The sequence below is a fragment of the Notolepis coatsorum genome (genome assembly GCF_963971535.1).
Source record: "Notolepis coatsorum genome assembly, chromosome: 1".
Lineage (NCBI taxonomy): Eukaryota > Metazoa > Chordata > Actinopteri > Aulopiformes > Paralepididae > Notolepis > Notolepis coatsorum.
In genome coordinates this window covers 26,672,250-26,687,419 of record NC_140165.1, presented here as the reverse complement: position 1 = coordinate 26,687,419, position 15,170 = coordinate 26,672,250, and the positions used below count along the sequence as shown (strand labels likewise).

At 45.1% G+C, this 15,170-nt stretch overlaps 1 protein-coding gene across 2 annotated transcripts in view; it reads left to right on the top strand.

Moving 5' to 3' along the window:
• Window positions 1-15,170, top strand: part of cyp27a2 (cytochrome P450 family 27 subfamily A member 2) — a 69,669-nt gene that overhangs the window by 23,087 nt on the left and 31,412 nt on the right. For both annotated transcript variants that reach the window (XM_084317228.1, XM_084317227.1), the window contains exons 2-3: window positions 8,508-8,698; window positions 10,035-10,234. In XM_084317228.1, the coding sequence (XP_084173354.1) occupies window positions 8,508-8,698; window positions 10,035-10,234 (391 nt within the window). The remainder of the gene's footprint in view (window positions 1-8,507; window positions 8,699-10,034; window positions 10,235-15,170) is intronic.

Sequence of the window (15,170 nt, the reverse complement as noted above, 5' to 3'; positions counted from 1 at the left end):
GTACATAGTAAGTATAACTGATAAATAATGGCAGTAGAATACAATACTGGCAGTAAAGTGGCAGTGAGATGATAGATATGGCAGTAAACTAAACTAAATAAATAATGGCAGTAAAGTAAAGTGGCAGTGAGTTTGTGAAGTGGCAGTGTGTGTGTCAGTGGGGGGGGGGGGGTTAGTCCAGGTTCTGTGGTGGCAGAGTGAGAGCGGGGGGAGAGCTGGGAGAGAGTTCAGCTTCCTGACCGCCTGGTGTACGAAGCTGTCTTTTAGTCTGCTGGTCCTGGCTCGGAGGCTCCTCATTCTCCTCCCGGAGGGCAGTAGAGTGAAAAAGCGTTGTGAGGGGTGGGTGATGTCGCCCGCGATGCTTAGTGCTTTGCGGGCCAGGCATGTATTGTAGATTTCCTGGAGGGAGGGGAGGGGGGCACCAACGATCCTCTCGGCTGTTCTGACCGTGCGCCGCAGGGTCTTGCGGCAGGATGCTGTGCAGCCGCCGTACCACGCGGTTATGCAGCTGGTCAGGAGGCTCTCGATGGTGCACAGGATGGGCACTGAAGCTCCAGCTCTTCTCAGTTTGCAGAGGGAGTAGAGGCACTGTTGAGCTTTCTTCGCCAGTGATGCAGTGTTGGTGTTCCAGGAGAGGTCCTCTGTGATGTGCACACCCAGGAATTTGGTGCTGCTCACTCTCTCCACCACTGCACCGTTGATGGTCAGTGGAGGGTGCTGGGTGTGCGCTCTCCGGAAGTCGACAACAACCTCCTTTGTTTTCTCCACATTGAGAATGAGGTTGTTGTTCCCGCACCACGTGATCAGTTGGCTCAACTCGTCCCTGTAGTGAGACTTGTCATTGTTCAACACAATTGTTCAAGACAATAATCTTCTGTTTTAGCCTGGCAGCGGCTTGTTATACAACACCAGCAAGGTCCAGCATGGGTCTCAAGTACACCACATCATACATAATATGATTCCATTTCCAGTGGTGGAAGAAGTACATAGTTCCTTTACTACAAGTAAAAGCTGATATACTCATATGAAATAGTACTCGGGGCAAAAGAGCCCTGCTTGGTAGTGCACTTTGTTTATATATGTGGGTTGGAGTTTAGTAACTTGTTATGCTGTGAATTTCTCCAGACCTCTCTTGGTAGAGAGCCTTAGGCGTGGCCAGCAGTAGCAACCCCTCCCCCTACACCCACTAAAATCCAACCCACACATTAGACAAAAACATAAAACTGTAAACAAAGCACAGTACCATGTTGACGTTGTTTACGTAGAGGTTGCTGTTTGATGACATTACAGATTCTACCTTTAAAACCTCTTAGCCTGCGACAGCCCATATCAGCGAAGTTTTTTGGACTTTTTGCAACTGGCACTTTGGCGACCCCTAGTGGCTCAGGTGTGCATATTTTGTAATACAATATTATATCGAATTGAAGGTTTATTTGTTGCCTGTCGATAGCGACAAAATCCGACAGAATCCGTTCAGCGGTTCTCGAGTTACATGCCGGTATTTGAGGCTTGTGCAAAGTAGGGCTGTCCCCGACTAAGGGTCGACTTTGATTGGATTTGATTTTTTTATCATTCCATTTGGGCTGTGATTGATTGATTGATTGAAAAGTTTATTAACAGATTGCAGAATGGGTACAGTACAGTACATCTCAATACATACAATTGTTAAGGGGATGCAGACCAGAGAAAGACTTTCGTCTTGTTTACATCAGGGTCCCCCATTTTCAATTCATCATAACATATATGACATACATGACATACAGATAGACAGTACTGCTACATCTATACATTTATGACATATCAGATTTGCAAATACAGTACTGTTTGTGATACAAAAGTGTCCAGAAAAGGAGTGTATATACATTTGGCGTAGAAACTGTACATTGGAGGAGGTTGGTGGGGTGGGGTTGGGTGGGTTGGGTGAGGGCTGTACATTGGAGGTGGGGGGGGGGGGGGGGGGGTTGGGTAGGGGACACACACACATTTTACACTGTACATTGGAATATTGACAAAGCCTTACTTGGTCATTTACTGTACAACTAGGTTAGGACATTTGTAGGGGCCAGTTTCGAATTGCAGTCTCACGTAGGTGTTTTTTGAGAGTGTTTTTGAAGGTGGGTAGTGATTCACATTCCTTTACAGCTTTAGGCAGGGCGTTCCACATTGATGTGGCATAATTGCGAAACGTGTTTAGTCCCTTGTTTGAGCCGAATCTGGGTTTTACATGATTTGTGGAGCTCCCTCTGGTGTTGTGATCGTGGTATTCACTGACCTTTGGGAAGTATTTTGACATGTACATGGGTACCTTGGTCGCGTAGTGTATCTTGTAGACCAGGCCCATTGCAAGTTGCTGTACTCTGTCGTCTACTCTAAGCCATCCTAGGTTGTCAAAGTGGGCAGGGGTGAGGTGGGTTCTAGGAGTCAGGTCAAGTAGTAGTCTGACTAGCTTGTTTTGAGATGTTTGTAATTTGTTTTTTAGTGCCTTTGAGGTGCTTTGGTACCATGAGGTGCAAGCATAGTCGTAGTACCCTTGAATGAGTGCTCCTGCTAGAGTCTTCAGGGTATTCTTGTTTACCAGAGAGGAGATCCGGTACAAGAATCGCGTTCGTTGGTTGACTTTTTTTATTACATTGGATGCCATTTTGTCACAGGAAAGATTAGCCTCTAGGATGGAACCCAGGTAGGTAATTTCATCTTTCCTTGTGTTAGATTCTGATCAAACTGGCCAGTATCACGTCTTCGTCTGTTTGGCTCTCCATCCAATTCCTCTGCGTTGTGTACTTTTAATGGTCCTGACGTCTCCGATACTGGTAGATAAGATCCTTATCTTCCCCCATTAGTGCAATCCATAAACCATAATACTCCTCCACTTCCGTAAGAATTCGACACTTCGACAACGTGAGATACCTTGTGAGGAAAAGCGTTGTTTTATTTCTCTAAACAGAAACCTCATAATCAGATGTTATCAGATGTTATCAAATTGTATCGTCCTTGAAGAGTCTATTCTAATGATCTTTCGGTGTGTTCAGATTGTCCTTTTGTGATTCAGTCCAATAGTGTTCAGGCCTGTTCGTTAGCCTAAGACCATCCTCGTGGTAGCCGAAGCTACTGATGTCGTGGCATTCTTCCTTCCCCCCCCCCCCCCCCCCCTCTCTCGTGATGAGAGGAGAGAAGGTCCTCTGTGTGATCTCAGTCCTACTCGCTCTCGGTCAGATTCTAGTCTGCCCTACCCGGAAACACTGTTCGACTTATAGGTCTTCGTCGTAGCAACGACGGCCCCCCGCCCCTCTCCTGGTTGTCATGCGACGTGCTGTCATGACGACTGCTAACCTTTCACACCATTAAACGTTTCATCCACTGTTGCATTAAAGAGGTCACCCCTCTCCTCCTGCTCTGGGCCTACACTCTGTTATCTATGTTCTTACAAGGAATGTAAACATTCGGCTGGCTGCTAAACCTTCTGCAGTGATGGCTACTGCCTCTTCTTCTATCACCGTTTTCTAAAGCGAACCATGCACATTTCATTACCACCGTTTTTAGCTGTGGTCATCTCTCCCCAATCTAATGATCACATACATTGAAAAAGCACCGTTTTCTCTCAATCCCCCCTTGATTCTTATCACCCCTTCAGAATCATAAATCATTATTTGGTTTTTCAATTAATTATGCCAAAAATAGCCTGTGGTTGAAGCAAACCAACCTCGTCTCTCGTGCACAAGAAACGAAGACGGCCCACGGTCAACCCAGTGATCCTGCTGCCTGATGTCTGTTTGCGCCCCCCTTCGTGCACAAAGGGAACCGAAACCGACCACCAAAACCAACAACATCCAACGACTCATAACCATTGGAGCCCCCCTGTCTGCTCCCAATAATTATATCCTGTTGTTCTACTGTTCTCAGTTATATCTACCTTCTATATATATATATATATCCTCGTTTTATAGGTGACGTGTCACTTCCTGATTCTAAACCCCTCGTGGCTCTGCGGCCATTTTGACTCGGTGCAAATGGCTACTCTCTCAACAAACGGCCGCTGTCCTTCCTTCCAAGGCCTGAAAACACCGCTGTTTTTCCTCTCTTTCCTATCCATTATCAGGGGACGCTTTCTCAGACTAATACTCTTGCCTGATCGGACATAATACACACTGGTACAATCTCCTTTCGACTTTCCTTCTGTTATGAAAACAGTCCCGCCATAACAATTTTTCCGATCTGATTCAAGCGCCCCCCCCCCCCTTTCCTCATCTCGCATTTACCCTCCTTAAACCAAAACTGTGCAGCCTGCCTCGTTTGCTTTTCATTCTCTGTAGATAACACCCTCGATTTTCACCATGGTTCTCTGCTCATATTATTACAGCTGGCATCTCTGTCGAACTAGAAATGTTTACGTTTACGGATTCACTATCTGTTCGTTTTTATTTGGCTTAAAATCAAAACAACCGTGTGCACAGTGAACTCACATTTTTGATCGGAGCGCTGTTTCCCCTACAGCGCTGGTTCGCCTCCTGACCGCTCGACTCGCCGCTCTCCCAGGGCTGGCCGGCCTTGCTTCGATCATGATTCTCCCACACATTGATGACTGTTGTCCACTGTCGCCCCATTATTGACAAAGTCTTTATCCGTTGTTCTTATCTCTTGCTTTCTGGCTGTCATCAACAACCAACTGTTCCCGTTGTTTTAATCTCTTGCAAATCCGGGTCCCAACGGCATCATCTGTTAGATTCTGATCAAACTGGCCAGTATCACGTCTTCGTCTGTTTGGCTCTCCATCCAATTCCTCTGCGTTGTGTACTTTTAATGGTCCTGACGTCTCCGATACTGGTAGATAAGATCCTTATCTTCCCCCATTAGTGCAATCCATAAACCATAATACTCCTCCACTTCCGTAAGAATTCGACACTTCGACAACGTGAGATACCTTGTGAGGAAAAGCGTTGTTTTATTTCTCTAAACAGAAACCTCATAATCAGATGTTATCAGATGTTATCAAATTGTATCGTCCTTGAAGAGTCTATTCTAATGATCTTTCGGTGTGTTCAGATTGTCCTTTTGTGATTCAGTCCAATAGTGTTCAGGCCTGTTCGTTAGCCTAAGACCATCCTCGTGGTAGCCGAAGCTACTGATGTCGTGGCATTCTTCCTTCCCCCCCCCCCCCCCCCCTCTCTCGTGATGAGAGGAGAGAAGGTCCTCTGTGTGATCTCAGTCCTACTCGCTCTCGGTCAGATTCTAGTCTGCCCTACCCGGAAACACTGTTCGACTTATAGGTCTTCGTCGTAGCAACGACGGCCCCCCGCCCCTCTCCTGGTTGTCATGCGACGTGCTGTCATGACGACTGCTAACCTTTCACACCATTAAACGTTTCATCCACTGTTGCATTAAAGAGGTCACCCCTCTCCTCCTGCTCTGGGCCTACACTCTGTTATCTATGTTCTTACAAGGAATGTAAACATTCGGCTGGCTGCTAAACCTTCTGCAGTGATGGCTACTGCCTCTTCTTCTATCACCGTTTTCTAAAGCGAACCATGCACATTTCATTACCACCGTTTTTAGCTGTGGTCATCTCTCCCCAATCTAATGATCACATACATTGAAAAAGCACCGTTTTCTCTCACTTGTGATAATATTGTCACCCACTGTAACCGAGAAGCCGTCGGTCTTGCTGAGTTTGTTATTTGAACCGAAGAGAATGGACTCTGTTTTGCCCATGTGTAATGATAGTTTGTTGTCGGCGAGCCATATGCAGATTTTGCCTAGTTCCGAGCTGAGGGCTTTTTCAACCTGTAACTTGTTCTTGTCAGAGACCAGCAGGGCTGAGTCGTCCGCAAACAGGAACAAGTTGCAGTCACAAGCTGACGACATGTCATTTGCATAAATTAGGAATAGTAGCGGTCCTAGTATGCTTCCTTGTGGAACACCACAGCTCACTGTGAGGGGGGGGGATAGGGTACCGTTTACTTCTCTGTTCCCTCCCCTCCAGGTAGGATTGTATCCAGCTCACTGATAAACTATCAAAACCAATTGCTTTTAGCTTGTCAATCAGAATGGTGTGATTGACAGTGTCGAAGGCCTTTTGTAGGTCCAGCATGACCATGCCGCAGTATTTGCCCGCGTCCACCTCTTGTTTGATGTGGTCGTTCAAGTAGAGAAGGCATGTGTCAGTGGAGTGGGATGTTCTGAAGCCAGATTGGAATTCGTAGATTAGATTTTTTTCCGCGAGGTACTTTTCGATCTGTTCGTATACTATTTTTTCCATGACTTTCGAGATGGATGTAAGGATAGAAACAGGGCGGTAGTTACCCGGGTCTAATTTGCTGCCCTTTTTGTGCAGGGGTGTTACTCTCGCAATTTTGAAGTCCTTGGGGACGTGTCCCTGTTTTATGGAGAGGTTTATTATGTGTGTGATGACTGGGGTGATGGCTGCTGCTGAGTCTCTGAGGAATTTGGAGGGGATGTTGTCATGGCCAGTGGCCTTGTTTGGTTGGAGGGCGCTCAGTTTTTTGAGTACCTCATCTGTAGTTACTATTTCCAGTTTGAAGTCGTCTTTGTGGACGCCTAGGTTCATGTAGTATGCTACTATGTGTTCTACCCCATACTGCCCTGAGTGGGAGGGTAGTTTGTTTACCAGTGTTGTGGCTATGTTTGTGAAGAAAGTGTTTAAGTAATTGGCTACATCCAGCTTGTCTGTGATGAGCGTGTTGTCCGTCTTTATGTTTATGTTTGAGAACCTGGTTTTGAGTTTTTTACTGCAGCCTAGTTGATTGTTGAGTAATTTCCACCTGTGGGGTGCTTAATGTCTGAAGGAGTCGACTGGAGGCTTCTTGTCCTCTGCAAAAGCTAGGGCTGACCTTCGATATTTTTTTTGGAATTCGAAGCTTCGGGGCCGAGATTCGATTTTAATTCGAAGCTTTGAAATAAAAAAATAAAAAAATAAAAATATATATATATATGTTTTTATGTTGTGAGAACTTGTACAGCACTTCAACTTTGTCAGTGCTGTAAAGTTTAAACCTTTTTAAATCTTAGACAAACAAAACACTTTGCTTTCATGAAATATTGTAAGCCGTCATTTGAGGCTTTATAAAAACAGCACAATGAACACAAATCTGTCAGTGCAGAGTCCGACCTCATCTTAAATAACAAACAGCATTGCTTGTTGTAATTAACAAAGAGAGGCAGAGTTGATTTAAAAAATAAAATAAAATCATATTTAATTTTAATTTTTTAATTTTTAATAATCAAATATTTTTTTCATATTCTAATCCCATGCCCATCGAACGAAGCTTTGAAGTATTTAAGACAGCCCTAGCGAAAGCATGCAATTGGTCCACTGATGGATACATCTTGATATTTGTCTAGTCTAGTGTGTTCATTAGATGGGTTAAAATCCTCTTTCAGTGCCTCTGTGCCTGTTTTCTTAGGCAGTTAGCCTCTGGTATGCGTGCCATTAGCGTTAGCCACGCTTCTAGGCCTCTTTTCTTTTGGAAAGAATGATAATTAAAATTGTTTTGCATTCGACTAAGAGGTAGGCAGTCGACTACGGCTCCTTTCGATCGATTAGTCGACTATTCGACTAATGGGGTCGGTCAGCCCTAGTGCAAAGTACACGGTATTGCACAAAATACCACTCCCGACTCAGGCTGCAGTAGTTCCGTCAATCTAGATCCGATCTCGAAATGAGTGTGGCTTCCAATGATACCACATGTGGGGATGTGTGATCAGGGATCTAGGTGAACAACAAAATTCTTTAACAGGAAGCCAAATGAATTGAAGTCTATGAGAAAACTGAGTTTTTCTTTGTACACAGTTGACCAAGATCACTCATAATCACTCGTTTCTGAATGGATCTTTATGAAATTTGGATATGTACTATGGATATGTGCTCCGTCTGGATTTGTAAGCCATACCACCTTCTGGGGAAATACTACCTCTGGACTACTAACTACTACAGAAAAACTTGAGTAACACATTTTATTTTACAACTCAAGTTCAGACCTATGTAACTATTACGTTAGCGCTAAAAGTGATTTTAGAATGTCATATTTGGAAAGAGACCAGGCTCATGCATGTGCTATAAGTATAAAGTATGTTGTTTTGGTTTGCAAAAAAAGTATGCAGTCCTCAAAAACGAAAACTAAAATGGCCAGGAGACTCATTGCAGGTTAACAGGTTTTTAAGTAAAAGTATTTGATATTGAATGCACCTTTGAGCATTCAACCCTAATCCATTGACCTCTAAAGGTTATGTTAAAGTGGTATGTTTGTCCCGATATGCTGATACATTTTTGCCATGTTTTCTATCTTTTCCTTCCAAGTAACTAGTAGTAACTGATAAATGGAGTAAAAGTACAATATTTCCTTTAGAATGTAAAATGCAAAGTTCCCTAAAATGAAAATATTCAAGTAAAGTACAAGTACCTCAAAATTGTACTTAAGTACAGCTCTTGAGTAAAAAATACTTAACTACTTTCCACCCGCTGTCACTTTCCCGTTGAATCTCCGCCCGTCCAGGTCGAACACAAGCGCCTGTACGGGCCGATCTGGCGTTCCCGGTTCGGACCTTTCGACGTAGTGAACGTGGCCACCCCTGAGCTGATCTCCCAGGTGATCCGGCAGGAGGGGCGCTACCCCGTGCGGACAGAGCTCCCCCACTGGAAGGAATACCGGGATATGAGGGGACAGGCCTATGGCCTCCATGTGGAGTGAGTCACACAGCCACACACACACACATACACACACACACACACACACACACACACACACACACACACACACGCACACGCACACGCACACACACACACACACACAGGGACTACAGCCCCCCTCGGCATCGACGGGGCACCGTACAGGCATAGTTTTAAGTACCTCAGAGTCCACATATCCGAGGACTTGACATGGACCACACACATTGACAGTGTAGTCAAGAAGGCACGACAACGCCTCTACTTCCTTAGGCGCCTAAGGAAGTTCAACGTGAGTCAGAAGATCCTTAAGAACTTCTACTCATGCACAATAGAGAGCATCCTGACTGGCAATATCACCTCCTGGTTTGGGAATAGCACGCACAAGACCGTAGCAGACTACAGAGAGTGGCCCGTTCAGCCGAACGCACAATTGGAGGTGGGCTTCCCACTCTCCAAGACATTTACAACAAGCGTTGCAAGAGTAAGGCTAAGATAATAATAAAAGACTCTAGCCAACCATACAATGTTTATGTTCCTTCCTAACTTAAAGGTAGAATCTGTAATGCCGTCAACCAGTGACCTCTAGGCAAAAGAGCCCTGCTTGGTATTGCACGTTGTTTGTGTTTTTCTTTATTTGGTCTGATGTGTGGGTTTGAGTAGGGGATAGGGGGTTTCTATTGCTGGGCCACACCTCAGGCTCTGCCAAGAGAGGACTGCTCACAGTATAATAAGTTATTAACTCCAATCCACACATCATCAGACCAAAACAAAAGATATAAACAAAGCAATACCAACCAGGGCTTCTTTGCCTAGAGGTCACTGTTTGATGGCATTACAGATTCTATCTTTAACTTTAACATTAGGGTCACTTTTTGTAAGAATGTAAGTCAATGAAACATCCCCAGTATTGGCATAAGGTGTGTGTGTGTGTCTGTGTTTGTGTGCAATGCGTGTGATTTGACACATGATCATTCCCTTGTAGACCCTTCACTACTTTCCCCATGTTAAGATTAAAGGAAGGAAGGTGCCAACGTTATGGGAAATTAGCTTACTGTCTTCTCCAGAGTCAGACAAGAAGATAAGATACCAATTCGCTCTCTGTCTAGCTCCACCAGCCCAGCTTAAAACTCAGGGAGAGGTGTTTTTGGCCTGTATCCACTTTCATTAATTTGTGCTAAGCTAGGCTATCTTACAGTCCTGATAGCGTTCTACTGAACGCACAGAGAGGAAATCGGTATCTATCTTATTGTCTGATTCTGGAGAAGACTGTGATGTTGGCATGTTCCTTTTGGTGTACTCGTCCTGCTGAGTGCTCCCTGTTCACAGCTTCTCCTCTTGTGTCCCCGTTAACCAGTAAGGGACCCGAGTGGCACCGCATCCGCAGCGCCCTCAATCCCAAGATGCTGAAGCCCCGGGAGGTCTCGCTCTACGCCCCCATCATCCACCAGGTGGTGGGCGACCTGCTCCGGCGCATCGAGCTCCTCCGCCTCCGCAGCCAGGACCGGACCACGGTGTCGGACCTCGCCGTCGAGCTCTACAAGTTTGGCTTTGAAGGTGGGGAGTTATAAGTCTTCTCTTCCACAGTCACCGGTGCCTACGGTGAATGACATCACGGAACTAGAAAAAAATTACATACAAAAACTCTATACCTCCCCTAATAACATCCTCCCCTCTTGTTACTCCTTTTTTCCATGTATGCAATACTGACGTGAGTAATTGGCTACCATTATAGTCTAACGGTCTAATGGATCGATATAGCAACTATTAACGCTACAGTAAATTAAATGACCGACCTTTGAGCAGACATAACATTAGATCTTGTGTTTGTTTTCATCTGATTTTGAGCTCTTCCCATACGAGATCCATCCTCCACATAAATCCAATGCGGACATTTGAGCAAATTCGTTTTTTTGGTTTAGGGAAAGGATAAAAACAGCACCCTCTAACTTGCTTTTGCAGGTGGCCACTGTACAGGTACAGTACATATTTTTTTTTTTTGATCAAATTTTTTTTATTATTAATTACATGAAACAGGACAATACAATAACCACAGTAACAAAAAACATAACTTCACAGGAGAATAACAAACAATAATAATAATACAGAATAATAAATTATAAGACAAAAAGAAAAAGAAACAGCGTCCAACCTATCAAATATAGGTGGCTACTTCAATAACAAAAAGGGGTCTTCAAGACATGGCAACCTTTCCCCACCTTTACAAAGTGGAGTGACTTAAAAGATTGTTTATGAGAGTGTTGTCGCAGATTTACTGTAGATAGCCTAGGTCCCTTACACATGTTCAAGACTGCCAAACTCGCAGACGGTAAAGTGTAAGAAGAAAGAAATTCCTCTTCCAAGTTGGTTGACAGGTCAATCAGTCTGCCAATATTAGTCCCTTGGGGAGATGGCATGTGAATTGACATATAGCGCAGAATAGCTAAATACCAACCCCCCCTAAAATCCCCCCAGCCAAAGTTAAGAAGGACAAGACAAAAACCAAGACAGACAAGACATTTCCTCCTCCCCCTCCCCAGAGACCGCCGGACCCCCCCGATCAAGCGCCCCAACCCCGCTCAGCCGCACACGGCGGTCTTTACCTTCTCAGCTGCTGCGAACCACAGGTCAATGCCAGCCTGCCCTACCCCAATCACCCGAGCCGTGGATATCTCAAGATAAATCACATCCAATAGAGTTAGGGACCAGTTGATCATTGTCAGCTTCTCAGGCTCCTTCCATCTCATTGCTATAAGCTTCTTCGCTGCTGTGACGCCCGCTAGGACAACCCTTTTCAGTTGTACGGACGCGGGTAGTGTCGTTATATCGTTCAGGAGTAGCGTAACAGCTGTGAATGGGATAGTTAAGCCACACAGATCTGAAAGTTTGTCCGTTATTGACCTCCAGAAACGGGCCACTGGTGGGCAATCCCAATACATATGCATATAAGTGCCAGTGGCCTTTTGAGAGCACAAAGTGCACCGAGAGTCGGTTATCAGTCCCATAGCAAATAGCTTCCTAGGTGTAAGATAGGTCCTATGAATATAATTAAAATTAATTTGCTGGTGATTGGGGTTGCGGGAAGATAATGCCACATTTGCCCAAACATCATCCCAGTCAAACTCGGGGTCCAACTCCGGGATATCCACACGCCAGATTGTATCCAATGATAAATTTTTATACGTGGATTGAATTAAGAGCGTATAAAAGTCTGAGACAAACCCTCTGGATGTCGTTCTGTCCACTATGAGCCTGAGGAAGGGGTGTGGTTGCAAAGCTTGAGCCCACGGTACGCCATGCGCCCTCAGTGCTGACCTTAGTTGAAGGTAAAGAAAGAAGGACTCGCCGGGAAGATCATAAAATTCTCTTAAGTCCTGAAACGCACGGAGGCCGTTCTTATCATAAATATCCTCCAGAGTATGCACTCCCCTCCTTTGCCATTGAGGAATATTAACCGGCTTGTGTCCAACAAGTAATTGCTGGTTATTAAAAATTGGAGAGTCCAGGTGCCAAGGGCATTTAACCCCACACGACCTCTGTACATTACGCCACGTTTGGATCACGTGAGTTATGATCGGTCCATACCTCAGCCGGCATTTCGCAATAGAGACAGTGGAGTACACTACATCCTGCAATCTTAGCGGAGACACCGCCGCCGCTTCTAAGGAGCGCCACGATACAGCCTCTACAGGGTCTAGCCAGCACATCAGAGGTCTCAGTGAAAAGGACCAGAAATAAAGTTTAAAATCAGGGATTGCGAGGCCCCCATCTTGTTTCCTACGTTGAGTAGTAGCCCTTTTGATTCTCGGGCGTTTGTTATTCCAGACAAACTTAGATACCATCGATTGTACCTTGCGCCAGTGGTCTATTGGAGGGGGCAGGGGGAGCATTGAGCTAATAAAATTTATCCTAGGCAGGATGTTCATTTTGATTATGGAAGCCCGGGCTTGTAAGGAGTTAGGAAGGGACGACCACCTGTCTAGATCCTGGCGTATTTTATCATAAGTACCCGTGAAGTTGTACTTAGTAGTTTGGTTCAGCGTGGGGAATATCTCTATGCCCAGGTATTTAAAATGTTCTACTATGGGGATATCAGCTGGTAGTCGTATCGCCTTGGCCAGCTCATTAAGAGGTAGGCAGGCTGATTTGTTCCAGTTAATCTTAAAACCTGACAATTTACCAAAGTCGTCGATTATCCTCAATAATTTTGTGGCCGACCGGGAGGGGTCGTCCATGAAAATCAGCAGGTCATCCGCATAGAGAGCAATTTTGTGTGGAGTATTGTTGACCATTATGGGGACGATGTCCTCCGATTGCCTAATAAATTGAGCCAAAGGTTCGAGGGAAAGCGCGAACAGTCCCGGGCTCAGAGGGCAACCCTGTCTAGAAGATCTGGAGACTGGAAAGAGTGTGGAACAGTTTTTGCCTGTCAGTATCATCGCAGACGGCGAGGCATACAGGACTTTAATCATATGAATAAAACTCTTTCCAAGACCCATGACCTCAAGTACCTTCCACAGGTATGACCACTCAAGTCTGTCAAACGCCTTCATGGCATCCAAAGACAGAACTGTGGATGGAGTTGTATTGTCTTTACTGTTATCGATTACATGCAACAGCCTCCTAAGATTATCTGCAGCCAGACGCCCCGGGATAAAACCAGTTTGATCGCAGTGTACCAATACAGACATAAATCTCTGCAGGCGACGGGCCAGCACCTTGGCAAACACCTTTAAATCGGCCCCGAGAAGACTCAAGGGTCTATAGCTACCACAATCATTGGGATCTTTGTCCTTTTTGAGAAGTAAAGAAATCAACGCCATATTGACATCTCTTGAGAACTCCCCTTGTTCGATAGCGTAATTGATCATATCGAGCATCAATGGACCCAGTTGGTCCCAGAAAGCTAAATACACTTCGGGTGGAATACCATCCCAGCCTGGCGCCTTACCCCTCTGCATTTCAACAATAGTCTCCCTCAATTCTACGAGAGTAATCGGTCTCCCCAGTTCCTTGGCCTCTTCCTCAGAAATGTGGGGTATCTCAAGCCCGCCAATGAACGATTCAAATCTAGAGTCATCCAGATTACCCTCTGAGCTATATAACTGTGAGTAAAACTCTTTAAAAGTGTCATTGATCTTTTTCGAATCAGTAGTGACTGCACCCTGGCTCGTCCTAATCGAGGGGATATCTGAGAAATGATCATTTGAGCGTATTTTCATTGCCAATAGATGGCTAGGTCTGGAGCCGTGAAAATAGTAATTTTGTCTTGTCCTATGTATTAAGAACTCAGACTGTTGTTTAAGTATGGAGTTTATTTCTTTTTTGACTATCTTACGTTGTGTGTTTAGTCGTTCATTATAGTCAGTTTGCAAGGATGCGTATAGGTCCGCATATAATGATTCCAGTCCTTCTAGCTTTTTTGACCGGGATTTTCGCAAATTGGAGGCAAATAGTGTGACATGACCCCTGATGAATCCTTTCAATGCGTTCCACAGGACCCTAGGGTCTTCTACCGTGCCAACGTTGATCTGCAAAAATTCAGCTAGTTTACTCCTGAACTCAGAACAGAAGTCATCGTTCTTTAGCAAGGTCGAATTAAAACGCCATCTGGGAGCTCTTGCGGAGAGCCTGCCAAAGGTTGCCGTAAGGAAAATCCCCTTGTGGTCTGAGAGAGCCAAGGGAACCAATGAGACATCGAAACTATCAAACATATTAGGGGACGCGAATGCATAGTCAATTCGAGAGAAGCTTTTGTGTCTGGCTGACAGGTGAGAGTAATCTCTGAGGGTGGGGTTGCATAAGCGCCAGAGGTCTGTGAGCCCCGTGTCTTTGGCCCACATCCTGAGGGCCTTAGAGGCCCGTTTCTGGTCGCTCGTTTCAGAGGGCCCGGACCTATCCATCTCCGCATCCCAGCACGCATTAAAATCGCCACCCACAATGAGAGCGTATCCATTAAGTTCCAACATATTCTTCGTGATTGTATTATAGAACGCTGAATCAAATGTGTTAGGAGCATACAATGCTATTATAGCCATCTTCCTATGCAAGAATTCAACTTTTGCTATAGTAATCCTTCCCTCCGTGTCCGACCATACATCCAAGATTTTGATATCAAGGTTACGTCTTGTAACTATGACTACTCCTTTCGTCTTATCATCGGCTGAGGATGAGGAGATAACGTGATATTGCCGATTTGCCAGTCTTGACACGTCACCTACCATTAAATGCGTCTCACTAAGGAGAGCAAGGTCAATATTTCTCCTCTTCAATAGCCAAAGGACACTGGCACGCTTGTGTGGGGCGTTAAGCCCTCCTGCGTTCCAAATTAAAATATTCAATTTAGCCATGGTCGAGCTTGTATAAGTGCGTAGAGAACATACCCGTGCAGCCAGGCTGAGTACAGAGGTGCCGATCCCGGCGGGCCCGGACGGTCAATCCCAGGAGTTCAGAGGAGGAACACTTACACATATATAAGACAACAGTACATAGA